Source organism: Pollicipes pollicipes, unplaced genomic scaffold (assembly GCF_011947565.3).
Source record: "Pollicipes pollicipes isolate AB1234 unplaced genomic scaffold, Ppol_2.1 Scaffold_4219;HRSCAF=4965_pilon_pilon_pilon, whole genome shotgun sequence".
Classification (NCBI taxonomy): Eukaryota; Metazoa; Arthropoda; class Thecostraca; order Pollicipedomorpha; family Pollicipedidae; genus Pollicipes; species Pollicipes pollicipes.
This window is the reverse complement of record NW_023596448.1, coordinates 799,455-827,343: the sequence shown is the minus strand read 5'-3', so window position 1 is coordinate 827,343 and position 27,889 is coordinate 799,455. Positions and strand designations below refer to the sequence as shown.

Genomic DNA, 27,889 nt, shown 5'->3' with positions numbered 1-27,889 from the left:
CATACTATTGTTGTTGGGGACTGAATCCCATGGATAGTTCCCATGATCCCATGGATAGTAGATAGAAGGATAGTTCTTCCCTTGAAGGCTGATGATAATTATAGCACTCTACTTTTTTGCGTAGATATGCCAGGGACCTGCAATGAAATTGTCAGGGACAGGTACCCAAGAGGGAAACGTGGGAAGAGTCTGCGTGTCTGCAGTCCCTACAGTGAGAAGAACTGCCAGAAAACTGTGCTACTGTGAATAGATATTGGACAAGCATCTGTGCCCCAAGCCACCAATAGTGAGAACTGTGCATGCTGTATAGAAAAGAGATGCTGTGGCCAGGTCTTTTAGTTGTGTCCCATAGTCATTGATTTTTAGAATAAGGACATTGTATGGCTGCTCCTGGTATTGAGGAAAGTATGCTGGAGTGTGTTATTCACGCATAAATAAAGGTGACCTGAGCACTAGGCATGGTTTCATTGTTAGAAAAAAGTTTGCTTTCCTCTATTGCCAGCAACTTGAAACTTTCGCCCCTTTGAAAATTATGAAATCTGCATTTCAAACAAGACATGAGCAGAGTGGTAGCTTTTTATGCAGCAGGTTCAAAATCAATTTCCCTAACCAGCCCATGGCTATTGAATGCCTTTCAAAGGTCAGGGTAAGTTGTAACAAACGACAGGTTTTGATCTCTTCGGGCACTAAGATGACCTGATGCAAGATTAAAAGTGATTATATTAGATTCCTGTGGGATAAGCAATCCGGAAACATGCATGACATGACTAGCTTACTGCGTGCCATGTTGGCCTCGTATGACCTCATCTTGACACCCCACCTGCATGTTGACTATGTAATGACCAGAAGAAAAAAAATTGTAGCTGACGCTTAATCTGCATAATGCAATCAATATGGGTGTGAAAATATTTTGAATCATAGATCGCATGAATACAGCAAATAATCACGCTAACCTATGGAGTGACCTTGACCTGACCCCATTGTAGCATCTACATGTTCGTGACACAGCATTCTCATTTAGCTAAAGAGCATGTACTTTTTGAGGAAATGAAACGCCTCAATTGACCCAGCCCCTGCAAACATGTAATGGGGGTCCGCAGGCCTTTGCTCTGACCTTGACCTTTCATGTCAGCATAATTTCTGATTGTTGTCTCTTTAAGATGCGTACATTTGACTATTTGCGTCTTCATATATATCTCCAACTTAGGCAATAAACTCCCGAAAAAGCTTTGTGAGAGTTTTGTCTCTCGGCTTTCCAGCCCGAGGCGCTCGGTTAGGACGTCAGCCAATTAATTATTAATAAACTTTGTAACCGGTATTATGGCCATATTCGGAGAAGAAATAGTCTTGTTATGATCCAACCAAAGATATTTAACGGCTCCCAGTCTGAGAACCGTTTCAAAAAGCCAAACAAAATGCGGTAGGCATGCATCCGCCGTTGATCATTGCGTGTCGACTACACTTGTGACGTCATCAGTCAAAGCAGCGGAATTTGGCCGGACGGTTATACCTTCTGCTCTAGGGCCTTGGACTGATCATGTGTTAGAAAGCACACTCATATATGTGGATTGCAGACGCATACAGGTAAAGCACAGACGAACGGGTTTCAAGGAATTGATTACATGCGTGGCTAGGGTAAACTGAGGTACATTCTAAAACTCATGTTACCATTCATTTTTAGTGCAAAGACGAGCTAAGTACTCACTTGCTAAGTACAAAAGTCAGGGTAGCAGTACATCTTCTGCCTTAGTCTATTTTGGCGCACTGAGAGTTTTCCACAATTAGCAGGTTTGACAGCAGATTTAGAAAGCGTTTTTACTTCACAAGGAGTTACATTACTTATACTATAGCTACAGGACGAGGGATTGCATTGGTGGTGATTTTCAATGCATCAATGAAAGCGCAGGTGTCAGAAGACGACTTTGAAGGATAGCAAACCTTGATTAAAACGTTGAAAGCTCGTGAAGGACCATTACCAGGTACTTTTTACAACACAGTTATGTCCTCCAAGCAGTAAAAAAAACCCGTAAAATTAACAGGAATTTACTTTAAAAAATGCGAGGGAAATTACTGGCCATTGTATGGTCATTGTAGTGCTATACTCGGCTGTAAGCCCTTTGCCTCGTGCAATGAATTTGCTTTGACTGATGTGAGACCATTCTCTGTCGACTCACCAGAAAACACGTTCAAGGAAGTGGATCCAGAAGTTAGAAAGGGGTACAGTTAAGAGCAGTCGTGCAATTTTTCGATCCAGTATAGGTTTCGTGGGCTCGCCAAATCTCCGACTAAACATCAGAACCCAGCAGTGCCTGAAACATTTCCATCGGAGCAACCAGGGAAAGAAAAGAAAGTATTTGGCAATCCTTTCATTACGTTGCAGTCCGGGAAGCATTTTAACGGCAATCTTGATCTACTGCCTACTACACCAGCACGCTTTTGCAACTCTGTCTCGTGACCAGTTCCATTCTGCCCCGCCAATTTCCGCTTTTCCGTCCATCTTAACCCGGCCACCCAGTAGTGATGCACATTTGGAACACGATGGCCTATGTCACGTCCCTTAGGGCTGCCGTTGCCCTGGCGCTATCTACCACCCAAACACCTACCTAGACATTACACACCGGCACTCAATGACGTAGCTGACAGTATGTGGGCAATTCATGCAAAGCCTAATGCAGTTAACACCGTCTGCCAACCAGAACTCACATTGGCAACGTTACAAACATTTATATTCCCTAGTCCGACTAGTCACACAACAAACTCCACCTTCACCACTCAAGAAATTAGGAGACAGTTCGGAAACACAGGCAGGCTTGGAAAAGCCCTTTGTCTCAACCCTAAATACGTGTATATATATATATATATATATATATATATATATATATATATATATATATATATATATACACATCTCTCTCACTCCCTCTCTCTCTCTCTCTCGCTCTCTCTCTCTCTCTCTCTCTCTCTCTCTCTCTCTCTCTCTCTCTCTCTCTCTCTCTCTCTCTCTCTCTCTCTCTCTCTCTCTCTCTCTCTCTCTCTCTCTCTCTCTCTCTCTCTCTCTCTCCCTCTCTCTCTCTCTCTCTCTCTCTCTCTCTCTCTCTCTCTCTCTCTCTCTCTCTATTTCTCGTTCTCTCACCTCCCCACCTTCTCCGCCTCCCCATTCCTCCCTGTTTCACTCACCAGTCGCTTCCGGCATTCAGGCGAGCCTCGCAGACCTCCTCAAACTCGTCAACGACGGATCTCACTGAATGTCGAAACCTGCGCTGGCACCAGTCGTCGAAACCGACGATCGTCGCCAGCTGTGGCTCCTGCAGGTGGCGCTCGCACCTGCAGCGCCGTCAGCTGGCGAGGCCCGTCCGTCTCGGGCGCGCTGAAAATCGATTTTTCGGATTGAAAGCGTCGATTATCTGGCGCGGGTGTGTGGGCCCGCGTTTGTCGCCAAAATGGCGGCCTTTTTAGCCTTGCCAACGATCAGGCGACAAAACAGCACATGTTATTCGGTTTAACCCTGCGGAAGAATACAAGAAGTAAGGAATGGTACGTCTTCAGAATCTTACTACTTCAGTTGTTAAGGTTTTCTATTGAAGCCCAAATGTAGACCGAACCTCTTCAAGTATTATTCCTAGGCAGGAGTAGGTTTTTGGGTACTTCCTAAAGGTACCCAACGGAGATCACCCATCATTCACCTCGTTTAAAGATAAAGTATGACCCCTTTAAGTGCTGATTTTCTTTTTAAGTTCAGAGCCTTCTAAGCAGTCTTTATTTCATAGGTAGTACTTCTTATACATATATTCTTCTTCCATTTGAGGTCCCATGGAATGACGACAACATAAAGTTTCTATGAAACTTTTTTATTGACATAAGTTTTCTACACGCTTGTAATGTGTGGGCTTCGTTGACACTTACAGCGCTGGCACTTCAGAAACGCAAACATATCACGTCTTCTCCAGATAAATGAGCAACGGTAACCGAATTTCTACGTTTAAATTACCCAGCAGCTTATTTCGCGTGCAAACACAATACTGCGATGCTGTCAGTGTCAGACTGGGCGTGTTATGAACGTGGAGATGTTTTCTCGATATGCTTTCTGGCAGCCGTCGGAGGACGACTCACTAAGACAGCTGTTTTCCGACGGCTGCCATGGTTTTGTTTTCGCGCAGCGGCGTGTCGTAGCGATAAGGGTGATAACCTTTTGAAACATGACCTTTTGCCCCTCGGGCAGTGCAATCAGTCACCAGATCTGGGAACAGCACGGACCTGGCCTGACCGGATATGTGCCCAGGGCTGCAACTGGTGCTCACATGCGTCTTGGCGTATTCACTTCACTTGGGTGCGAACACCACGATACACGAGGTGCCGTAAACAATTCGTCACGTGATTTATCTCAACTCATATAGCATTCGGAATTTAGAGTGTCGCCTTTCCTATGACCGTACATAAATTTTAGGCACATGCACCAGAAAACCTTACATTTTTGAATGACTTTAATTACTTAAGTTGGCTTAAATTCATCACCAGCAATGGGTTGGCAGTGTATAGGGCTTGACCTGAATGCTTGGATCTCATCAATCTGGTGAGTGGTGATCATTCGCGCTTCAAAGCTATTCGTAGACAATCTGGCCATTGATATGCTGGCGGATGTCGGCCTAGTATGTCTCTAACCGGGCCCAAAACACCGTGACTGTGGAAGAGAGGACCACCCCGGGAGCAGTGCACACGGGCAGTTTATGACTCTGACTCTGAGAGGTCGCGTTGATTGGCTCTGAAGAAGATTTACGATTTGCAAAGCCTCCAGTGGCGACGACGGAAGGTGGGGTAAAGGACTTGGTATGTCACATTAATGTCGCCGGTCACTGCGCGTCTGATGAATTGAAAGGATGTCTCTTCCAGTAATTCTGCACTGCAATGTACTGACCTGGATAAATGACCAGACAAATAAATGTGCGAATCAAACATTTTCAGACCAAAAGCGAAACAAGTCTCTGACAGATGACAGCATAAAGTCATCTCGTCCGAGCGTTCCACGACTATCACATTCAGGATCATCAGATTCAACGCATACCAAAAGCACACGACTGAGTAACCATGCGCTTCAAAACGCTTTCGGTAAGTAAAGTGCCACGAGCACATGTTTCGGTAAGTGAAGTGCCACGAGCACATGTTTCGGTAAGTAAAGTGCCACGAGCACATATTTGTATTTTATGACTAACACCAGATATTGGCTGGAGTGTTCTACCACTGCATCGCGTGGATGTGTTGCTGGTGGTGAATGTTCCTCATGGGCTAAATATTGTGTGGGCGACGATTGTTGCCAGTTAATTTTCTGAATGACTGGTGCTTTGTGAACACTATCAAATCTAACGATAGCGCACCATGACTGTTGCATTTTGTTCCCTGCCTTGTCACTTGTGTCACTGTTTTCTGTTAAAAGCGACCTCGCAGGTTTTTTGGGTCTAACCTTGACGTTTTTTATTCCCATCCATACTTAACGGATTCATTTTCGAGCAGCCTGGTCTTTGCCATTTAGAAGGCAATTGACACTGTTGCAGCGACCATCTGCGGAATCATGAAGTTAGCAACAAAACTGCACATTTCTCGCAATTCACGCTGTTGGAAATGAGAGTTTTGCGCCGGAACCGTTGCACAAGCGTCATCTTCCTGCACTCTAAATGTCGTGATTATATAACCCTCCACAAAAATCAGATCAATTCCAAAAGGTACAGGTCCAATTTAATTTCAATCCTAATCCAAAACCAAAGAACGCTGATCAAAATCAATTCATTGTTTTCTCAGCTCGATATCCTAGTATCACAAGCCTGGCATATGTACGTGGGCAGAAGAAGAATAATCGTATTGGCAAAAGTGTGTACTTTGATGTGCACAGGCGGAGGAGCGTCTCAGAATATTAATATTAGTTTAGCAGTGGATTCCCTCCCGCGTCGCCACATGGTCAATGCTCATCATTCTCAAAAAGTGGTGTACCATGGCACTTACGAAGCCCCCGTTCCTCCGCCCATGCTGGTTTGCGCAGAAGGTCATGCTATCTATTGCCCAAACCAAGGATACGTCCGCGTCTGGATGTGTTCGGAATAATGACGTCAGATTTCTGAACAAACGCAGATGAAGACGTAAAACTAACTGCACATTTGAGAGAAATAGACCATTCATTGATCACTCTGCATCCAAAGCTATATGACCAACGAGCGAGTGAGTAATCGAACGGAATGGCTAATACCACACGTTTCGATGTTGGTCTCGATTAAAACACCTAGCCTAGGTTGTGAAACATTGCGTCACGAAAAGGAGACAAGTATTTGGCCTATTTCAATGTAGCCGACGTCTTCCCAATACAGTTGCGGTTTTTAACGCTGATCGCAATCACTTAACATCTAGGCTATTACAAACTAGTGAACTTTGCCGATTGTCATTGCCCCACCTTACCAGACCCATAGCAATGCATTGTGAATTGGCGCACAAACGCTACGTCACTTAACCTCCGTCAACCGGCCCTTATAAGACATGGATTGAATCCTCGTTAATAAGGCCTGTTTTGTTAGGTTTCCGAAGAGGTCTGGCGCCATTTGGGGCTTAAAGCCACTCAAAAGTGAGAAAGAAAATTGTATATTGTTGCCACTTTTCTCGCCCCATACTGCACAGTGCGTCGTCAAAAAGTTATGGAAGCCCCAAGAACGCGAACGACATATTTCTATCACAGCAATTGCGATCAAATTTGCCCAAGCACATAAACCCACAAATGCTCCCTCCGCTGCACTGCATCCGTATATTCCACCAGGCCGTGGCTGCCACTGATTCTGTTCTGCTCCAGATGCTGCCACTGCTGTCTCTGCTGCTGGGGCTCTGTTCGACGGCTGCCGCTGATGGTGCTCTATTCCAGCTGCTGCCGCTGCTGTCCGCTGCTGGGGCTCTGTTCGACGTCTGCCGCTGATGCTGCTCTGTTCCAGCTGCTGCTACTGCTGTCTCTGCTGCTGAGGCTCTGTTCAGCGGCGGCCGCTGATGGTGCTCTGTTCCAGCTGCTGGCTCTGCTGTCTCTGCTACTGGGGCTCTGTTCGACGGCTGCCTCTGATGCTGCTCTGTTCCAGCTGCTGCCACTGCTGTCTCTGCTGCTGGGGCTCTGTTCGACGGCTGCCGCTGATGGTGCTCTGTTCCAGCTGCTGCCGCTGCTGTCCGCTGCTGGGGCTCTGTTCGACAGCTGCCGCTGATGGTGCTCTGTTCCAGCTGCTGGCTCTGCTGTCCGCTGCTGCTGAGGCTCTGTTCAGCGGCGGCCGCTGATGGTGCTCTGTTCCAGCTGCTGGCTCTGCTGTCCGCTGCTGAGGCTCTGTTCAGCGGCGGCCGCTGATGGTGCTCTGTTCCAGCTGCTGGCTCTGCTGTCTCTGCTGCTGGGGGTCTCTTCAGCGGCGGCCGCTAGCCTGACCGGCCTGGTTTACCTGACCAGCCTATCCCACCTGGCCCATGCGACGACCACCATTCGGCCGGAAGATGACTACAATTGCTGCTGGTGCACCAACCTGCACGTTTTCTGTTTCCGAATGTGTTGTGTTTAGCAGCTCCCGGTGTTTGCCTCTAGTCTCATCCCAGGCGCATCCAAGGTGCATGGTACACATGCATGTGACAATGCTGGACCGTTGTGTGTTCGGTGCACCAGCGCACTCCTGGATGAAACAGCGACGTAAGAGCTGAGTGCATGGAAACTGCCTTCTACCCCGTTTCGCACTTTTGCATGCGCGCTGTTGAAAATTTCGCTTACGAAAAAATAAAGTAAGTCTTTCGGTTGCCACAACTTTGTGGATGGATATGACTGTGAGCACGAAAGAATGCGGCCAACTGAATACCAACCGTGCATCCTTGACGCGTGGATGGAGCCGTAATGTGGTTAACTGAGGTGAAGAGAGAACTCCCGAAGCAACGGGTGGCCGAAGAGGGGGGAAAACGCGAAACAATTCAGTGGTCGCCAAGGCTAGGGTCGCAGCCTAAACTTTAACAAGAGGAGGGAGCACAAGCTTGAAAAGAGGCCATCTGATGGTAAAAGGCCCTCAACAAATCACCAGATATGTCCAACGGGATAACGAGAAAAACGGTTTTCTTTGCTATATTCTTATTTGTATATTCTTTAACTGGACTAGAAGTGAGACGCCATCGCGAGATCAATTCTGTTCGAACTGTGGAGTCGATAAACTGAAGAAATCAGGCGTTAACACGCGCTCGGGTGGGGGTCAAATTGACCCCCCGAAGATTTTTCCAGAATGATTTCCGAGCGGCGCGGAGTAGCTGCGCCAAATTTTGATAGCTGTTCACAATTAAATAGCAAAACGTTTGGTATACAAAATTTAGGTGTACCTTGTAAGGTTACTGGCCTATGGCAGGTCAAAATCAGGCCATGGTTTCAGCAAAGTCAACTTCTAGGGAATCGTTTAATCTGATGCAGCAGCGGAGTGTTTGACGAAGCTACACATCTTTTAAATACTTTATTAGGCAACACAAGTATAGAATGAGCGAATTAAGTTGACCCAAGGTCAGGTATGAAGGTCAGACCAAGGTCAAAACCAACCTGTTTTATTGCACAGGTAATCTTTGTTCCTCATTCCAATGCAAAACTCAGGGCCGTCTTGTATAATTCTAGTCATCATGACCTTCAAAAGGTCAAACAAGATCACTGACCTTAAATGAGCTTGTAACCTTGTGCTTAGAAACAGTTATCTAGGTTCGGGGGGCACTCTGGAAACCAACCTGAAATTTGACCTTGTTTGACCTTATTCGGCCATCGGCCATCGCTGATGGGCTGACTGACTCCTCGGGCCATCACTGGTAAGAGAGTCCTCCGTCAGCGCTGATGGGTTGACTAGCTCGGACCGTCACTGGTAACAAAGTCCTCAACTCATGATTCGCAGCCAAATCTTGGAACAGTTGGCGCGTTTGGCTGCGTCACGGAGATCGTCGTAAAACAAAAGCCTTCTATTTGCAAATCCTTTGAATTTACGGAAGTAAAAAGGGGCTTAGCGAATGTTTACAATGACTCATATAAAGTCCGACAGTTCAAAAATGCATTCATTGCTCCACCATTTCCACTCAGGTGCCCCATGCATTGCGCTGTTAGTAAAATCAGTAGGCTACTAGTCTTATGAAATTCTCAAGCTCTGCTGGCTTGTTTACCCGGGACACTGCTTTTCCAAAACAGTGTTTGCCGACTTTTGCCGCTTTGGGAGTATTCCACTACACAAAACGCACGTAGTCAACCGGGTCCCGCTCTCATTTTCAGCTACAAGACCGGAGAACATGGAGCCCCAGCGGTACTACCGACATCTAGTAACTGTATGCCTAATTATACTCTGACATGCAAACGATTATCAAATGCATAAATCGTGTTGGCTTTTGCTTGCTGTGTCCCAAAGACTTAACAGGCCATTTGAAAGCGTGTTGAAGTCTTACAGCTCTCCGGAAATCGAAACATTTTCGTCACTTTCAGCTAACGAGTGGTAACAGCCGTCGTTTTTAGAGCTGTCGTCATGTTAGGTTATCAACATGTCACGTCATGCCGCATCATGTCCCGTTAGGCCAGGTTATCAACATGCCACGTCATGCCGCATCATGTCCCGTTAGGCCAGGTTATCAACATGTCACGTCATGCCGCATCATGTCCCGTCAGGTCAGGCCAGACAAGGTGAAACCAGGTCAGATCAGGTGAGGCCAGTTCAGGTCAGTTTATCATTTCGTCAGGCCTGCCATCTGGCACATCTGATAAGAGTCAAGGCTTGGCCGGTTTTGTTTCTGGGTGCATTTTGCCCCAAGCCTGCTGGCGCCTCTTCCCGGGACGAGGCCGCTGACATGGCAGCCTCCACCTCTGGCCTCGTAAAACGCTGCTCCACACATGCTGGCACCTCGTCCCGGCACGAGGCCCCTGACATGACAGCCTCCCCCTCTGGCCTCGTAAAACGCAGCTGCAGCCTACACAGCTCTCATTCGCGCCATTTGTGATCAATGGTCACACATGTTTCAATTTTCCATCAGCGTTTCATTTGCCTGTCATTTGTGAGTAGCCCTAGTCGGTAAACCCTGCGCTATCGTAACTGCATTCAAACCGTGCAACTGTAAACGCGTAGATTCGTATGCTCCGTTCAGTGGGCCCGGGCCCAGTCCAAAGCCGCCGTTTGGTTCGGCCGCGACGACCGTATCCCTTGACGTGACATCTCTGACAGATGACGCGTGACATCCGTGACATGGCGCGTCGGCCGTCAAAGGTCACCGTCCACAGCGGCCGTTCCCCGCAGCGCGTCCTGTCTGCGCTAGCCCCGGTCCGGGTGAGACGTCACTGGCGTCCGCCGTGTCTCTTCCTCTCGTGTCTGCCTCGACGGAGCGACGCTAAGACGTGTCTCGTCCTGCCTCTGCCTCGACGGAGTGGCGCTGAGACGTGTCTCGTCCTGCCTCTGCCTCGACGGAGTGGCGCTGAGACGTGTCTCGTCCTCCCTCTGCCTCGACGGAGCGGTGCTGAGACGTGCCTCGTCCTCCCTCTGCCTCGACGGAGTGGCGCTGAGACGTGTCTCGTCCTGCCTCTGCCTCGACGAAGCGGTGCTGAGACGTGTCTCGTCCTGCCTCTGCCTCGACGGAGCGGTGCTGAGACGTGCCTCGTCCTCCCTCTGCCTCGACGAAGCGACCCTGAGACGTGCCTCGTCCTCCCGCCTCGATGGAGCGGCCCTGAGCCGTCCGGCAGAGGGCGCTGCCCGCCGCCTCTGTGGGTGGCAGAAGACGTGGTGTGCAGAAAACCGGACGCGTGGGGGTTCCGGTATACGAGACGGCAGACGCACGAGGAAGCCTTGACCGGAGGTCTCGATACCCAGAGGACGTAATATACAGCCGACGCAGGACCTTGCAGGGTCGGGACCGGGAAGGCACAGGGACGAGAGGACCTAAGTTCCGAAAGATGAGCCCCTGAGCGCCACGCGCAGCCGCGAGACGTTCGAGTTCGATTCCAGTGTCGGTCTAAGCACTAGGCCCCGGCATGATCGGACCCGATAGGCGGTAGGGTTTGGTGTACTGTTTGCGTGGTGGCCTGTGAGAAGCACTTCCATCGCTCGCAAGGCGAGGCCGTGACCTCCTATGTCTGGCGTGCATTCCACGGGTCAGTGCAACAAGCGTCTACTCTCTCACACCTGCAGCTGGCTATCCTGATTCGAAGGCAGGAGAAGCGACTCCCATCGGGGCCAGCCGAGCGGAGATGTCGTGCAGGATTCTGGAGGTCTCGCTTGGCTGGCTTGCGCTCGTGATGGTGGGCTCCAGCACCCTTGTGCTTCGTCCCCTCTTGTTGTTCGTTGCCTTTGGGTCCTGTCATGGGACCCTCCCCAACCTTGGTAACCCCTACCCATCATCACTCTTACCGACCAGCATCACAGTACCAGCACCAGTCAGCAACGTCTCCATGAGCATTAGTGAAAATGTGGTCCCGTCAAGCAGACTCACAGCCTTGACCAGACTGCAGCCTGTCAACGTTGGAAGGTCACTGCCGCCTTCGGCCGGCGGTGGTGGATCGAGCCAAGGCACGATCGTGTTTCCCACATCGCCGCCTAAGGCGCCACCAATAGCCGATCCAACCAAGGACCCCAAGCAGATCCATTTCCAAGACGCGAAACCCTCGTTCAAAACAAATCACCAAAACAGATCGCCTCCGGGCTCCAGGTCCCTGACGAACACCTCGAGGGCTCACAACGTGTCACGTACCGGCGGTCGGCGGGGTGGATCGTCCAGGACGCCGAGTCCTGCGACATTTCGCCAGGACAGATGGTTCTGGTGGTCGTATCTCGGACCTGGGAACTGGTGGTCCCGGCGTCGCTCTCCGCCCTCTCCTACCGCTCGCTGGCCTGGCTACGGTCAGGGTCACCACCCTGGCGCCGCCGGCAATCGCGGCCAGAGAAACAGAAACGGCACCGCACGCCACTTGCCGCCTCCTCCCGTTCCTCACGATCACGACCGCGGTACCAAGAACGGTCCCACGCGCCGTCTACCGTCCCCTCCCGTCCCTCACAGCCATGCTCACAGAACCCACAGCGGTCCCACGCACCGTCTACCGCGTCCTCCCGTCCCTCACAGCCACGCCCACGGAACCCACAGCGGTCCCACGCACCGTCTACCGCCCCCTCCTGTGCGTCGCAGCCACGCCCACGCAAACAGGAGCAGCGCGGCGCGCCGCCTCCCGTCGCCTCCGGTCCCACCAAGGGGCGGTCATGGCCATGGTCATGGGCGCCCCCCGCCAGCGGGCCAGGTGGAGGTGGTGAATGTGACGGCGCTGTACGGTCGCGCCGGCGTTGGCTGCGTGTGTCGCCCACCGGCGGCTTGTCCGAGCGGAGGTCGACGGGCGCTCCGCTGTGGCGCCGCCCACGTCTGCTGCCCGCGGACGGCTGTCTACACGCCCAAATGTGGCCGGCTGAAGGGGAACCAGGTGAGAGGGCGTGGTTCTGTTGGAAGATGCTGAGCCCCAGCAGGAATCCCCTTTGCGGCATGAGTGACAGAGCGTGGGTCTGTGGGAAGGTGCTGAGTCCCAATAGAGATATATTTACTGGGACTAGTGAGAGGGCGTGGGTCTGTAGGAAGGTGCTGAATCCCAACAGGAATCCATTTTTGGGACCAGTGAGAGGGCGTGGGTCTGTAGGAAAGTGCTGAGACGCAGCATGGTAAGGCGAAGAACCGCGAGACACATGAGTAGGCGCTGATTCACAGCATGAAATGGAGATACGATGTGTAGCATTAGAAGAAAACAGGGTCTCAATAGGGAATGGGTGAGAAAACGCGGAGCTTGTAAGGGGGGGGCAGAGTCACGACTTGCGGACATGTGGTATATCCACCGTTAAAAAAATGAAAGAGGTGTCTTTTCAAGAGATCAAAAGGACGGACAAGGCGGGGGTAGTGCGTGGGGATGGGATGGGGGGGGGGGGGTCGGGGGCAGCATTCTACATGCATTGGCTCGAGGTAAGGATCGCGGAGAAGTGTTTTGGTTTGGGATTGGTGCAGCATCTCTTTGCATATATCGCGTATTTTTTATACAGGCGGCTGAAGAAAGCATGACAACCACTTAGTCGCTAATGAAGCATTGCTAATTCAGGAAAAATGCTTACCTTGAATAAAAAAGGTTTGTCTGTAAGTCTGGCATTATCTGGAGGAATCTATATATTTCAATTCTTATTTTACGTAACCGCTGATGGACTCCCCGAGGTTTGTTTTGAAGGTTGCAGTTCTTACATATACATCCCCGCTGCGGATTGCAGTTCTTACATATACATCCCCGCTGCGGACTGGAGAAGTACGGTGTAAATCGTGTGGGCGGTCCCCAGCAAACAGGCAGGCGATGCTGCACTTGTACTGTTTTGTATGAACCGGCAGTACTGCTGGCGCGCCTGATCCAGGAGTTGTGCAAAAAGATGTCCCATCCTCATCACAGCACAGCCGGTGTCGTTTGTACTTGTCACCTGCCCTCGTGTAGCTAGCCAGCCACCACCTGAGGGATTTTGACAAAGATTGGTCTCGGGTGCGGGCTTAGAGGGTTACGCGCGGGACGTGCTGGGAGATTCCAAGTCACAATATGGTTATCCCCTTCTGGTAACATCCTCTGTGATAGGGAGAAACATAACTTGCGGAAGTAGCCTCATAGAGTTCAAACGAAGAGAACGCCGGAAGGTGGGCAGAACGAGTGCAAAGTCGTAGTGTAAGAAGGCGGGCGATCCCGCCAGGATACCTCGGGCTTCCGAATGCGAACAGCTTCTGCCAGCGGACAATTGGGTGTCTAAATCCTCTATGAATGTGGAATTAATTATATGTGAAACGAATGTGTGGTTAAACACACTTGTGTAGTAAGACTGGCTTCTTCTAAACTTGTGTGACATGATTCTGAGAACTACATTTTCTCTTTGTTTCAGGCTTTTTATGTCATGATCCCAGCTCAGTGCATGAACCAACGAAACAAGCGTCAGGTCTTATCTTGGTTGACGCATCTCATCATATATACGTGATAGCTGTTGTTACCAAACCCGATTTTTAGTTATTGGTGTCTGATCGACTTCAACCTCACAGTGATGATTGTCGTGTGCCTAGCCTTTTGCACTAGCTGAGCTTAGTTGAAAAAATTGGTGGCTTCTTTCAATTGAAGTGCTGTTATCAACTAATTGATGTCGCCAGGCTGGCAGCAGCCTCGCGGGCAGCGCACCCTGGGCAGCAGCGCTGCTGCTGAAGCAGCCCACCGGTCACGTGTTCGTGTGTGGCGGGGCACTGATCCACAGACAGGTGGTACTCACTTCTGCGCGCTGCGTGGTCGGGTAAGTAAAGCGTGTCACATAGCGAGACAGGAGGCATGGCTGCGCAATGTCACAGTGGGATGGTGCGCGAGTTGATTTTCTTGTCATGTGTATTTTTGTAAACATTGAGCTCTTAACTCTTAGATGCATGGATTTCTCGGATCAGAGCTCACGCTAAGCAGTGCTTGTTGTGTGAGCTCTGACGCTTCTATCCGATCGTGCAATTCCGGGTCCATGGCAGTACTTGGTGGCAAAATTTTTTAACGCGCCGGAATGCTCGGTATGTCCCGTCCTGCCTTCTGACGTCATCTGACCTTTCGCACGGCCGCAGGCCACGCCCGTGAAGGGCGATCAGCGAGCGCCTAAAGCGACCCGACCCCACCCCGCCACGAGTGAGCGGATCGCAATGTAGGCGCCTTAACCAACTGAGCCATTAGGACGGACCATGGAGCGGACGTTCTAACCACTGAGCCCACCGAATTTGATGACATTTCTTTTGTATACATAACCTGGGTGTCAGCGTACTTTCTGGCGGATCTTAAGCCATTTGCAGTGTGCAGGCTTGTACACTTCCCCAGCTATGCGACCAGTGTATGCGAATGTGTCCAGTGCCTTGGACGGAAGTACGAGTGAGTAGAGTAATTCCTCTGTGTTTTCTTTTTGTTCGCGCTCTTCGGCATTACGCCTACCGCCACACGGCTGCCTCTTGCCGGATGCATACCGTTCGAGTCACGGCTCGTGTTAACACGCAAAAGACGGCGTCCGGTGCTTAGCGTCAGTGGTGTACAACGGAGTGGTGGAGATCCAAGGGAGCTGAAGCTTTCGCTGATTTTGGTTTGATGTGCTCACGCTTTTGTCTCAAGTATGCAAATATGGACAATCAGCATTGTCAGAGGAGTCAGCCGTTTTGTCTCTTTCCCTTGCTGTTTGGGTCGGAAAAAAAATTGGTACCATACCAGATAGCTAGCTAGGTGATAGATGCATTGACATGCTTGCTCCCTGAAATAATTAATAAATGAGGCGCCAAATTCACGAACATGCCACATTCCTAAGTGTCATATTGCAGCGAGATATTAACATCCCATCCAAATGCAACAGCAAACGCACGCCTTGCCAGGTTAGGAAAAAACGAAAACATGTCTTAATGACACGACACCCGATTTCCTACCCGATTGTGTATGGAGAGCGAATAGCGATCTCCGCTGAATAACGCCAGGTGGGAAGCCATGCCAGCGAACGACCCTCCGTTCTTGCCTCGTCCTCAGCCTTGGAGGCCAGAGGGCGCTTCTAGTGGTTCGGTTAGGGAACGGTGCACTGGCCAACTCCAGCCAGTCCTTCCAGGAACTCCAGGTGAGTGCTTGTTCTTGTCGGATTGGCTACTTATTGCGAATCATGACACATGCGACTTTGCGGGGTAGTTCGTTGCTCATAAATTTAGGATCGTTTGTCGGCGAGATCCTTGAGATGCACTGTGTGGCGATACGCCGGGCGGCTAGAACATTAAGTCCCTGAACATCGTGACCTGACGTAAGTATTGTTTGTAAAGCACTTCGTGGTGTCTACAAACAATATCAACGATCATGATCACTCCACCACTGCTTGACTTGTGTCGCGCCTCGCCAGGTGGGCAAGGTGGTGGTGCATCAGAAGTTCCGCTGGAAGCAGGGCACGCACGACGTGGCTCTCCTCTTCCTCAACTCCTCCGCCACGCTACGTCCAGGCCTGGATACCATCTGCGTGCGGCCCGGGGAAGCCGCGTCGACGCGGTGCACTATCGCGACGTTCAAAATTCTCTCCGCCGGTAATGACATCCAGCAGCGGGCAGCTCCTTGGCACGGTCAGTGGCTTGCTACGTCAGGCCAAGTCGCTCATCCAGGGGACGATTGAATTCTCTCCTCTCTCACGGACTAAAAGACTCCTTCACCGCACGAGCTAGCCGCTCGTAGCAAGGTGCGAGAGTGCTCCCTTCTGTGCTTGAACTTGAACGTTTTTTGAACGTCATCAGGTTGTCTATGTGTTCTGCGAACACCTGCAGGCAAAATTGTGACATTTGAAGACCTTTTCGATTGAATGATGCCACCTGCACCAAAATTTCCGGAGGAAATTTTGCTGTGTCAGTGCCAGTGAGCGCCATAAAACTAGGTTAAGCGCCCGTTGCAAAGGTAAAAACCAGCAATCTCATGGGCAGCCAGTGTTGACCCCCGGTCTGGTGCGCTCCTGCAGCGCCGCCGCCAGCCCAGCTTCGCCTGACCCTGGCTCGGCAGACGTGGGTGCCGCGCCCGTCATGTCAGCGCGCGCTGAGCTCCTCGACCTACAGCCCGTTCTTGGCGCCGGCCAGCGGCCTGATCTGCACGGACCCGGACCTGCCGTGTCGTGGGGGGCGGGGCCGTGCTGGGTCGCCGCTGACCTGCGCTGACCTGCGCTCCGGTGAGCACCGGCTGGTGGGCGTGGCCGTCTGGGGCGAGGCTTGCCCCAGACGGTTGCGCTACGGCATCTACACGCGCGTGCAGCCCCTCTACCGCTGGATCGACTTCCACGTGACCGACCACTTCCGCTACTTCGAGAGCTACTTCGGCTTCGTCCAGGCGTAGGCTGGCGGGAGTCGCGCGAAGAAGGGCGTCGGATCGGGCTGTATGGGTGTCAAAGGCGGGTTGGAAGCCGCCGAGCTTACCCAGCGTGGCGTCTGTTAAGAGCGCACACAGACTGTGATGGGTAAGAGCTGCTGAGGTCGAACGGATGTAGACGTGGACAGCCCGTGTGTGGACGTAGACGTCCAAGAAACAGCAAGAAGCAAAAATGAAGGAGAGAAAAGCAAAGAAAACACTTCGTAGCAAAAGATGTGCGCATACGAACTGTGAGCATGTTTCTGCCATATGTAGATGTGCATGAAGTTGTTTTGCTGTGATGGGGAACATGTGACTGTAAGTGTGCCGTTGATTTTGGAGTGTGTTTTTTCAAGTCTCGACGGCTCAAAGTCGGCTGTGAACATAGTTGGTTTGAGTCCGAGTTAGCTCTTGTTAGATTTGGTGGCCTCGTTATCTGCAGCACCGCTGAGGCCTGGTGGCTGCTATTCTAGCCTGGTCTGTTCCGCTGGAACAGACCAGGTTATTTCCAAGTTATTAGGCGGCTTAGACAGTAGTAATAGCCTTACTCCTCGGAGAGATGTGTTTCTCCATTCTCCTGGTTTTTTTTCTGAGGACTAAGGCTATAACTATTGTTTTATCGATGTGCATAATGTTCCTCGCAAATGCGCTGAACAACTTACGCCATTAAGCAGCCCATGATTGGAAGGATGTTTTCTTGCACGTCAAAAGCATGTAATGGTGCTCACAAGGGTCATAGTTAGGTCAAGAACAGACCAGGTCCGATCATAGTATGGTCTACTCATGGCATATGGTCTTGATATCTTCCGATATTCAGGATATGGTTTTGCTGTCTTCCGGCAGATGTGACCACTACAAGTCATTCGCTCGTACCGATTTTTCACAAAGCAGCAACGCAACGCTGTTTGGGTTGGGTATCGTAACTTGGATGACTTCTCTTGATGTTCTGGTGCAGTCTCATATAGCACGACTGACTGACTGGCACAAAGCAAGCTAATAGATGAATTTCATAAGCCATAAAGACCAGGGAGATTGCAGCGACGTCCTGCGCGTAGAAGCAAACCCATGAGCGCAGGCCTTTCCTGAAGATACATGAACCTGACGCGACCTGACCCAGCTACAGTTTGGCTTCCGGAATGTGCTAGATTGGTAGCAAGTGGGGGTATTACTTTTCAAAGCTCGGGTGGGTGTAGGGTGCAGCCGATAGGGTTGACCTGACCTACTCCAAAACCTGATTTCCCTCCGGATTTTGGTCACTTGAATTTCAGTTTTTGATGTCAAAGATTTTGCTGAAATTGAGAGCGACAAAGATCGGTGCGCGGAAGAGAGATTGGTAATTGCAAGCCCATGTCAGAAATGCAGCTGTGAGAAGTTTATAATTGGGTTTACTTCACCAAAAATATCTTACTAAGACGGTCCGGTTATGTTTTTGCCACCGAAAAACGTTTCGTTTATCGTTCTCGAAGGCAGTCTGGAAAACCAAAACGACAAGTGTTATGCACAATGGAGTGGGGCTAACCCATGCAGACTAGCGAAGAGTGTGCCTGTGGTGCATTTTCTATGGAGAGGAATGTGCTGTAGATGCAGGGTCTCTTGTAAATTCTCTCCGATGATATTGCATGAAGACAAACAAAACGTAGCGTTTGTGAGCGGTGTTATGAACGCCTTGAAAACGTCCGTTTACGGAGAGCCCACACACTACTAGTTGAACACCTGGCACCCTGCTATGCAGCAATGGATCATGGTTCAACAATCCCGGGTAAATTTCATGAGCAGTAAAAGCCAATACGGATCTCAAGACAGTATGGTCGCAGTAAATTGGACGTCGCGAAATAGTTCGCACAAGTTTGCGTCTGTCTTGCTCAAAAGCAATGGGAAAAGGCTGTCATGAAAATCAATGATCTTAAAAATGGCTATCTCAGTCAAAAATCCATACAAAGCAGGAACAGCTTAAAAAAAAACAGCTTCGACATACTCAAAAGCTGCCATATATTGCAGTCGATGTTCATGTCCCAATCCAGGGATTACCTCTTGAAAAAACCTGGCAACATTTGCAGGCGGGCAAAACATGTAAAGGAATTGGAAATAGCACAAAAATATCAGTCCCTACAGAAAACTACGTGATCCAGATAAACATGGAACTAATAGGCAATGTTTTCGGGTATCTAGCCCGCGGACATTTCAGGAAAATGTTCTGCATTTCCTTGGTCCAGTATTTTTTTTTTTTTTAATATTCATCGGAGGGTTGGGCTCAGAGATACATTGGAGAGCAGGTCAAATCAGCATTGAGGGCCCTGGTCCTCTGAAAATATATGAAGTAACGTCCATATATAAGATATATGTAAGTTATATATATATATATATAATATATAGATATATATATTTAAGTTATGAAGTAACGTCCGTCGTCGCATCACAAGTGCTGGAAATTTGCCAGCATATCTAAAACAGCTGAAAAGATGCCTCAGAATGAAGAGGCTGCTTGATTTGATCTCTTTGCGTTTTAACTTCGATTTCTTTTATCTGCAAACATGACCAATGAGCTGAGCATTCACATATAGCTTGCAAAACTCCCCAAAAATCGGCTCGCGCTTTGCGCTTTTCGCGTGAACAGGTGCAGCCATAGACCCACACTCTCGCCAGGATGATTCTCTGCTCCTGATCTGTCGTGAACAGGTGCAGCCACAGACCCACACTCTCGCCAGGATGATTCTCTGCTCCTGATCTGTCGTGAACAGGTGCAGCCATAGACCCACACTCTCGCCAGGATGATTCTCCGCTCCTGATCTGTCGTGAACAGGTGCAGCCATAGACCCACACTCTCGCCAGGATGATTCTCTGCTCCTGATCTGTCGTGAACAGGTGCAGCCATAGACCCACACTCTCGCCAGGATGATTCTCTGCTCCTGATCTGGCGAAATGGGCTGGTCTTGTGCCGACAGTGCACAGAACCGTCCAGACGTAGCCGCAGTGTTGACCCGAGTTATACAGCTCGTGCAGGCGGCTCAGGATATTTTTTCTCGTATTTTCCCCGTGGCAAAGAGATGGGCGAGGGAATGTTCTGCCCAGACGGCAATGTTTCGGACAGGTCATGTCACTTTAAAAAAGTAAAACCTTTTGATTGGATGGATTTCTTGAATCAACACCCACGCAAAGAACTGTTTGCTGGGCGCGCTCTGGCCTCAGCATTCGATCGTAATGCCCCGGATCAGCGGCGCAATCTGGCGACGAAAGCTTGACGTGCCGCGATTCTGGGCACGGTCAGTCCTGCCCTCTGACGTCACCTGATCGGTAGCGCAGTTGGTACAACCAGCCGCTGGCCATCCTAGTCCAGAGCAAAACGTAAACGCCAAAAGCGGCTTGAACACACGCCATCATGCTTGGGTGAATCGAAGCACATGCGCTGTGACCGACTGATCTGAACGGGAGCTTGGAATCTATGCTGGAAATAACAACATATTCATTCTATCAAACATTTTGAGCAATTTCGAACAAATTTTGCAGAACTGGGTGCCTTGCTGCTGAAACTGCACGAAGCTGTGCTCTGTAGCTGCTAAGGGATCAGTTTCAATCAATCGGTTACAGTTTTGGACAAAACTGGGCCAGGCCTCGTCTGGCTGCTCTAGCCGAAGATTGTATAAGCATGCAAGCAACGCTGATTCAAACCCCGGGCTTGCTCGCATTCAGTAGCATGCGATTTTCAAAAGCCAGTTAGTGAAAATATCATCGTATACTTTGTGGCATATTTGCAATAGATTAAAGAATAGATTTGCAACTTGAAGATAACTCATATTGCTACGATATGATATCAACACACGCTTTTCATCCCTTTCCAAAGTTACACCAATGGAAGACGAGCGTCCCGTTTTGCGGCACCTGCGTGTGCTTGACATTCTTTATCAGTTTTCATCAGGCAAAACATAAATTGGCGTAAGTTCAAAGCTTCGCACTGTATGCCTGTGCCACCTTTGACACAGCTTGTCTCCTATGATCCCCTTCGGCTCCTACTTCTCTGCTTGAGGGTGTCGTAAATATTGATCTGAGCTATGTCCAGTGCCTGTCCGACCGCCGCTGGTGTTGGCGCGCCACGCGCCTGCTAAAACCAGGCAGGGGCTGCTCTGGCGGCCATCGCAGGCCGGATGCTTACAATCCGATTAGCCTTTGCATTGCTGAAAGTGCTGCAGTATCACCAGTGTATATGTTGGAGTGGTGCGGCCCCGCTGTGCACCGCGTTGCCATGGCAGCCTGGCCGTAAGTGTAAACATGAGACCGGGGCATGCGGCGTCTGTACAGAGTGTCGTGTAAACGGCGCCTGCTGTCCTCAACATACACCTCACATCATAGACGGGAATCGTTCGATTTGCAGTTAAGCAGGAGCAGACGGGGATGCGCAGTCGCCGACGGCATGCGGTAACGGTGTGTTTAACAAGAGCGAAGGCTTGACATCTCTGGCAGGTGATGTTCACGTATAACAAGAGCGAAGGTTTGACATCTCTGGCCGGTGATGTTCACGTATGGACGGGAGCATAACAAACGCCGGATACGACAAAACGCGCTTTATTCAACTCGTTACCTAACACGAGCGGGGAAGACCAAGGTAAAACTTTTCAGACCACCCTGAACATGGGTCGTCTGTTACCACGATAGCCGAAATGAGTAATTAAGGCTCAGTTTCTCCGGTGAAATTGCAGCTTGCAACAGATCGTCCGTGTCTGATCGCCCTTTCGCCTTCCATTTTCTTAAGATTTTTAGTTATCTAGTGTGAGACGTTTGTCGATTATTTTCCATGCCCCACTGCTTCGTTGTCGCCGTTTTCCACCTGCTCGCTTTAGCACCGCCATGGCTGTCTCAGCTCTTGCAATCTCCGATCGTATCGCCCGCTGTGGTGTTCTTCCCGCTCTAATAGCCGGTGGACACCAGCGTGTGCGGTGGCGGTGGCGGTGGCAGGGACACTTGCACCGGCGTCTGGACTACCTGCACGGGCACTGGCTGATGCTGCTGCTGCAGCCTGTCAGGCAGACCACTGGCTGGGAACGCCGCCAGCTTCTCCTGCACCCAAGTCAGCAGCTTCGGCACGCTGGCGTACACGCCCGGCACGCCACCCTCGCCGCAGCCGATGCCCCAGGCCACGATGCCCGCCTGGACTACTTGTTGGGATCCGTTTTGCTGGGACAGACCAGCGGCGAGCCGCCGTCGCCCTTGCACGTGTCGACGCCCGGCTCGCCGCCGGCGCACGTAAACGAGTCGTGCAGCTTGAACCAGCGGCCGAGCCGCGTCGTGCGCAGCTTCGTCTGGCACGCATCGTGCGGTACGATGTTCAGGTCGACCTGCTTCATGATGTTCTGGTAGGTGCCGCCCTCGAACTTGTCGCGGCCGAAGCCCGTCGCCACGCAATGCGCGTAGTCGAAGTCCTCGTCCGGCTCCGGCAGGCAGATGGTGTCGATGTGCGGCTGTAGAGTCACCTTGCCGTCCAGGAACAGCAGCGCTACGTCGTTGAAGAGCGTGCGCGGGTTGAGATCCTCATGCACCTCGATGTGTTTGACGTGGAACTGCTCGTGCGGGAAGATCTCCGTCTCGCGCTTGGTGTCCCAGTCGCCGAGACGGACTACGATACTGCCAGCTCGCTTACTGAAATGGTACCAAAGTTATGAGCATCGTGCAGACAGTGGTTGAAAGGCGGGGAATCTTGCAATGCCTGTTCGCCTGTGTGTGTGACAGCGTGATGTTAAATGCAGAGGCGTGGCCAGGATTTCGCACAGGGGGGGGGGGGGGGGGGGGGGCAAAATTAGGACATAGGAGCACTTTCAGCCAAGTTGGCCCGCTTCGTCGCTATCAGCGACCTGCTTTTTATTTGTGAGACGTTTTTGTGCTTGACATCGCATTTTGGTGCTTTGGGGGAGCATTTGTTATATTTGAAAATCTCAGGGGCGTTAAAAACTGCCGAAGAAGTACTACAATTTTCTGCCCCCCCCCCTTTTTCACCCCAACTTTTCTACCCCAGGGGTCGCGCTACCTTCAGCGTGTGTGTGTGGTGGGGGCGACATAGTCGCAACACAAGTCCCAGACCAGTCCCACCCTTGGCTACTGGACTGGTCGCATGCCGTTTAGCTTCTCAGTTTGCAGCAGAATTTTGACAGAATGACAACCTTTGTGATAAAACCCGGCCTCCACACGGCTGGGTGAGGTTGTAAGCCGTCGAACTATACTCTGGCATGAGGGTAAGGTTGCGTCATCTTTGCAAAATGACAAACTTGAGCAAAGGCGATAATGTTCAACAACTGCTGTTAGGTAAAACGAAATCAAATCTCCTAAAAACTGTTGATGGCTCTTTTGAGCTTTTGGTCGATGATGAGTGCAATGAGCTATCGCCGATTACGCAAAATTATTGACGTACCCGCTTGGGGTGTAATAAAAACAAGAGATGCAAACTTAATGACATAAAAATGCATACACGCATCGGACCATGCATCCGTGGTATTCGCAGCATGACACATATCACTTGTGTGTCACAGTAAGCCGCAGCATTCCAGGAAATGTCTGCAAATCTGTCAGAAGAACACCCCCATATTAAACATCTCGCATTTATCCCTGCATTGAGATCACGCTGCCCTGCAGTTCCCGCCACCACTCATATCTCTATCGATCTCATATCGATATCGATATCGAGCTATCGATCTCAGCAGATCCATGCAGACTCACTCGTTCACGCAGTGGCCAGCAGTCAGAATGACGTCATCAGCTATCAGAGAGCCGCCGCACAGGTATTTCTCCAGACGTTTACCGCCCTGACGCTGCTCCTCCAGAATAATCGCCATCCACGGGAACTCTCCAAACTGGGACTCACTCTCCTGGAACAGGGCGATTCGCGGTTAAAAAAAAAACTCCACAGAGCTGTCACTGGAGAGATGATCTAGCGAAGTGTCGATTTAGAGACAATGCAGACATACAAACGACTTCATTTGGACAATTGCATTCTATACGTGAGTAGAATACTAGCGATCAAGTCGGGGCAATCACCCTGGCCCTACCTCTTAATGTCTAGTTGTTGCCAAGCTTTGAAAAAAACTTCAAGCGTCTACAGACGACGTGCTGGGAAGCACACTACAAGCTGAACTATTACCCCATTGGCGTGCGTTGTGTTCTTGAAAAATATACCAGACATGATTTTGGATCCCGAATTAAACTTCCTGTCGTGTAGTTTACCGCAAGTTACAACACCTGGCCTCACCTTAAAGCCCTCCAGAGACACATGAATGCCCTCCGGATTTCTGTGGCCGCAAGAAGGCACGTACTCCTCCTCCGTTAGCTCTTCCACAATTTCGGGCAGTGGTTTGGACTGTGGGACCTTACAGCAAACATCCAGGAAGCTCTTGCACTGCGAGTTGGACTTCGGGCCTTCCCCTTCTGCGGGGCCGAAGCGGATGTCAATCAGACCAGCGCCGTCCGTGATAATGTCACCTCCCTTGCAAAGATAGTACGGCACGCAGATGCAGTCCTGAATGATCTCCTCGTGAGTGTCTTCGATGACTGAGATCTCCCCGCCACTGACGGAGGTGGATGACGATGCCCCACCGCTGGAAGCGGCTGAGGCAGCTCCACCAGCGGCAGCTGAAGAAGAAGAGGCTCCCTGTCCTGCACCGCCAGCAGCAGCAGACGAAGCTGCTCCGCCACCAGCAGCCGAAGACGAAGCAGCGCCACCACCAGCAGCCGAGGACGAGGCAGCTCCAAGTTCTAAGCCACCACAGCGGCAGACGAGGCAGCTCCACCACCAGCAGCCGAAGATGAAGCGGCTCCATGTTCTCTACCACCAGCAGCAGCAGAGGAAGCGGCACCACCGGCAGCAGCAGACGAGCAGCTCCACCACCAGCAGCCGAGGATGAAGCGGCTCCATGTTCTTCACCACCGGCAGCAGCAGACGAAGCGGCGCCACCAGCAGCAGCCGAAGAAGAGGAACCTCCAAGCTCCAGACCGCCAGCAGCGGCAGACGAGGCAGCGCCACCACCAGCAGCCGAGGACGAGGCAGCTCCATGTTCTTCACCGCCAGCAGCGGCAGACGAGGCAGCGCCACCAGCAGCAGCCGAGGATGAAGCGGCTCCATGTTCTTCACCACCAGCAGCAGCGGACGAAGCGGCACCACCAGCAGCAGCCGAGGACGAGGCAGCTCCATGTTCTAAGCCGCCAGCAGCGGCAGACGAAGCAGCGCCGCCAGCAGCCGAGGATGAAGCGGCTCCATGTTCTTCGCCACCAGCAGCAGCAGATGAAGCTGCTCCACCACCAGCAGCCGCGGACGAAGCAGCGCCACCACCAGCAGCCGAGGATGAAGCGACTCCATGTTCTTCGCCACCAGCAGCAGCAGACGAAGCGGCACCACCAGCAGCCCGAAGAGGAGGAACCTCCAAGCTCCAGACCGCCAGCAGCGGCAGACGAGGCAGCGCCACCACCAGCAGCCGAGGACGAGGCAGCTCCATCGCCACCAGCGGCTGAGGAGGCAGCGGCTCCATGTTCCTCACCCCCCACGGACGAAGAGGAGGCAGCACCGTCTCCCGCAACTCCAACCGTGACCGACGAGGCAGCTGCATCCCGAGCAGACGAAGAGGCAGCCGCTCCTCCGTCGCCGACTGCAGCAACGGCCTCCTTTTCACCCTTTTCACCGCTCTCCTCGACAATGATTTTGGCCGACTCGGTTAGGTCCGCAGCACACGCCTCCAGGCCGTAGTCGGCGGCCTGCGCTACCACGATCTCGATGATGTCATCGCCCCCCGAGCTGACAAAGTAGGACGTCTGGGAGGAGTGTGACGACTGCGAGAACTGTCTGCTTGACGAGCTGCTCTGGTGGGTCACGACCCTGCCGTCGCCGACCTGCGCTGAGATGTCGATCCCGCTTCCTACTGAGGGAACACCTCCGATGGAGGCGAGGCCGCCCTCACCGTCTCCTGAGAGAACACCTCCGCCGGAGGCGAGAAGGACGGACGGCACACCGACATCCAGCTGAACGCCCACGCCATTGCCGGCACACGCCTGGCAGCCGTCGGAGTCCTGCCCTGCATGGTCTTGGCTGGCTGGCTGGCTGAGCTGGCCGCCCAGACTGCCAGAGACGAGGACCGGCGGTGGCGCTGGATGACTGATGGCGTCCTGATAGGTCGGCAACGCTGTCGCCAGGCCCACGCACAGGGCCAGGGAGAGGAGCCGCATCTTGCGCTGGAACCTGCGAATAGGATCAGATGTGGTGAGTGGAACAAAGTCACAAACGTACAAACCACGTCAGTCATCAGTGACTTTGACGGTTTGTGCTTCCTTGGAAGGCACACAATTGGTGTAGCGCTCGTGGAGTACATCACCAGATGCTTTAACTCCTAGCACGCCAGGTGGTAGAGGTCGGGGCAGCTCGGTGGCGACTGGACCGTAATACGTCGTATTTGGTGGGCTAATTTCAGAGTTGCCAGCTGGACTGAATCTAGCCATGCAGATTTCAGCTCAATGAGAAGCACGGTGTCTGAGTTGATGCCTGGTCGTTTTTGTGTGGCATCTAAACGCGGATATATTCCATGTCCTGCACATATATTGTGAAACTGTCGAAAACCACAACTCCTTGCATTCGTTTGGAAGCAATATCGGTGTGACTTTGTGAACTGCGATTACCTGACCTACCATGACACTGACGCAGTAGGTCAAAACGTACAACTGACTTAAGCAGAGAATGAGTTTTGCTGTGGATTTTTAAAACAATTAACCAGGCACCTGCCACGTTATTTCACCGACGTTATTGAAAAAGTTCATACTGCAACGTTCTGTCTGCTCCGCCCAATGCGCAGAGCTTCAAAATGACCTTTCAACACCTCAGGTCATACAGATGTCCAGGGCTCCCGATCCACCACTGACAATGACATGCTGTTCTTAGCCATGGATTGGTGGGACGCGTATTACTGTTTACGTGATGCTGGGAGCTACGCCCACTCCCTACCCTTTTTGACATTTTCGAAACCGAGAAAATGACCGGGATCATGAATTCTGTTCTCACAGATTGGTTCAAATGAGCCTTGGTATTGTTTTCACAGATGCTTTCCAGACTGCTACAGACAGCCGTTTATCACTGTTCAAGCGACATTTGAATAGCGTTCTGAGACTGATTAACCTGTCTGAAAAGCTAATTTGGCATTGATCTGTCAATATTTGAGATTCCTGAAGCCTCCAGAGATGACTCAGAAACGGTTTTTAGGAAGCATGGCGGAACAAATCACGCACGGTATCAGGCGAGCATGCCGCTCAAGGCTCTTGGGCCTTGTCAGACCGAGGCAGGCCAGAGTGAGCCACAACCTAGCTCGCTGCACTCCGACATTGGGTGCGTGTGAAATGCCCGGGTAGATCCGGGAGCTATAAGAAGAGAATTTTGGCTCTTTACTGCACACAGGAATAAGGCTAAAAATGAGATGTGAAAACAGCGCCATCTGATCAGCAATGGTTGTAGAAAGCTTGAGATACTGGAATGTATGCAGCGTAACATCCATCTCCGCATCCATCATCATTTCGCTTGGGCAAACAACAAAATTAGATTTGAGGAAATGACGACACGCAATGAAATAAGGGGCTAGATGTAGCATGCATATTATTTTGAAATGACTTGTCAGGCAATTAAAATCAAGTTCCTTCTTTTCTTACCGCTGCCCTCATGCGCATCACCATTGCGAATATCTAAGAGATGAGCATATAGGTGCGAGCAGTGGTTATCAACCAATATGGGCAAACATTACAACGCCAGCACTGTGGCGTTCCAGTGGGCCTACGTTCATTACTGCAACAATGGTTGCTTAACGCAACAGTTTCTCTCACGCAAGCTGCTTGCACTAAACCATGGCTGTAAGGCTCAATCTAATGAAGACATAAAACTCGTACAAAAGTTTCCAAAGCTCCAAAAACATTTCACATATTTTCCACCTGTAAGCTTTGGCCAGAGCGGCTTATCGCCAATGAACGCAAGATTCAGTTAGCCGTTCGCTTATA

The 27,889-nt window shown here is 51.1% G+C and overlaps 1 protein-coding gene, 1 long non-coding RNA gene and 1 pseudogene across 4 annotated transcripts; 2 read left to right on the top strand and 1 right to left on the bottom strand.

The window, feature by feature from the left end:
* Nucleotides 1–4,433: 4,433 nt before the first annotated feature.
* Nucleotides 4,434–7,734, top strand: LOC119096068 (uncharacterized). Of its 2 annotated transcripts, none has more exons than XR_005093996.1 (3): nt 4,434–4,570; nt 4,960–5,103; nt 7,371–7,734. It is a non-coding gene; the product is annotated as an uncharacterized LOC119096068 (long non-coding RNA). The 2 variants fall into 2 exon arrangements; XR_005093997.1 differs by lacking the exon at nt 7,371–7,734 and adding an exon at nt 7,029–7,065.
* A 4,050-nt stretch (nt 7,735–11,784) lies between these two features.
* Nucleotides 11,785–16,879, top strand: LOC119095654 (tryptase gamma-like). Its single transcript, XM_037218517.1, has 6 exons — nt 11,785–11,873; nt 12,346–12,442; nt 14,173–14,309; nt 15,554–15,638; nt 15,912–16,025; nt 16,553–16,879. Exons 1-6 carry the CDS (start codon nt 11,785–11,787, stop codon nt 16,877–16,879), a joined length of 849 nt encoding a protein of 282 aa, XP_037074412.1.
* Nucleotides 16,880–21,432: 4,553 nt separating this feature from the next.
* On the bottom strand, nt 21,433–26,083 carry LOC119095651 (uncharacterized; annotated as a pseudogene). The gene is made up of 4 exons (XR_005093932.1): nt 25,511–26,083; nt 24,120–24,692; nt 23,591–23,739; nt 21,433–22,519 (listed from the first exon to the last, which is right to left on the bottom strand). The product of XR_005093932.1 is annotated as an uncharacterized LOC119095651 (transcript).
* Nucleotides 26,084–27,889: the final 1,806 nt, after the last annotated feature.

What these genes read in the sequence shown, in the direction of transcription:
- LOC119095654 (XM_037218517.1), top strand. Translation starts at nt 11,785, where the DNA reads ATGGTTCTGGTGGTCGTATCTCGGACCTGGGAACTGGTGGTCCCGGCG. An exon ending in TCTGCGCGCTGCGTGGTCGG is followed by an intron (nt 14,310 to 15,553) that starts GTAAGTAAAGCG and finishes CCTCGTCCTCAG; the next exon opens with CCTTGGAGGCCAGAGGGCGC. An exon ending in CAGGCCTGGATACCATCTGC is followed by an intron (nt 16,026 to 16,552) that starts GTGCGGCCCGGG and finishes CTGGCTCGGCAG; the next exon opens with ACGTGGGTGCCGCGCCCGTC.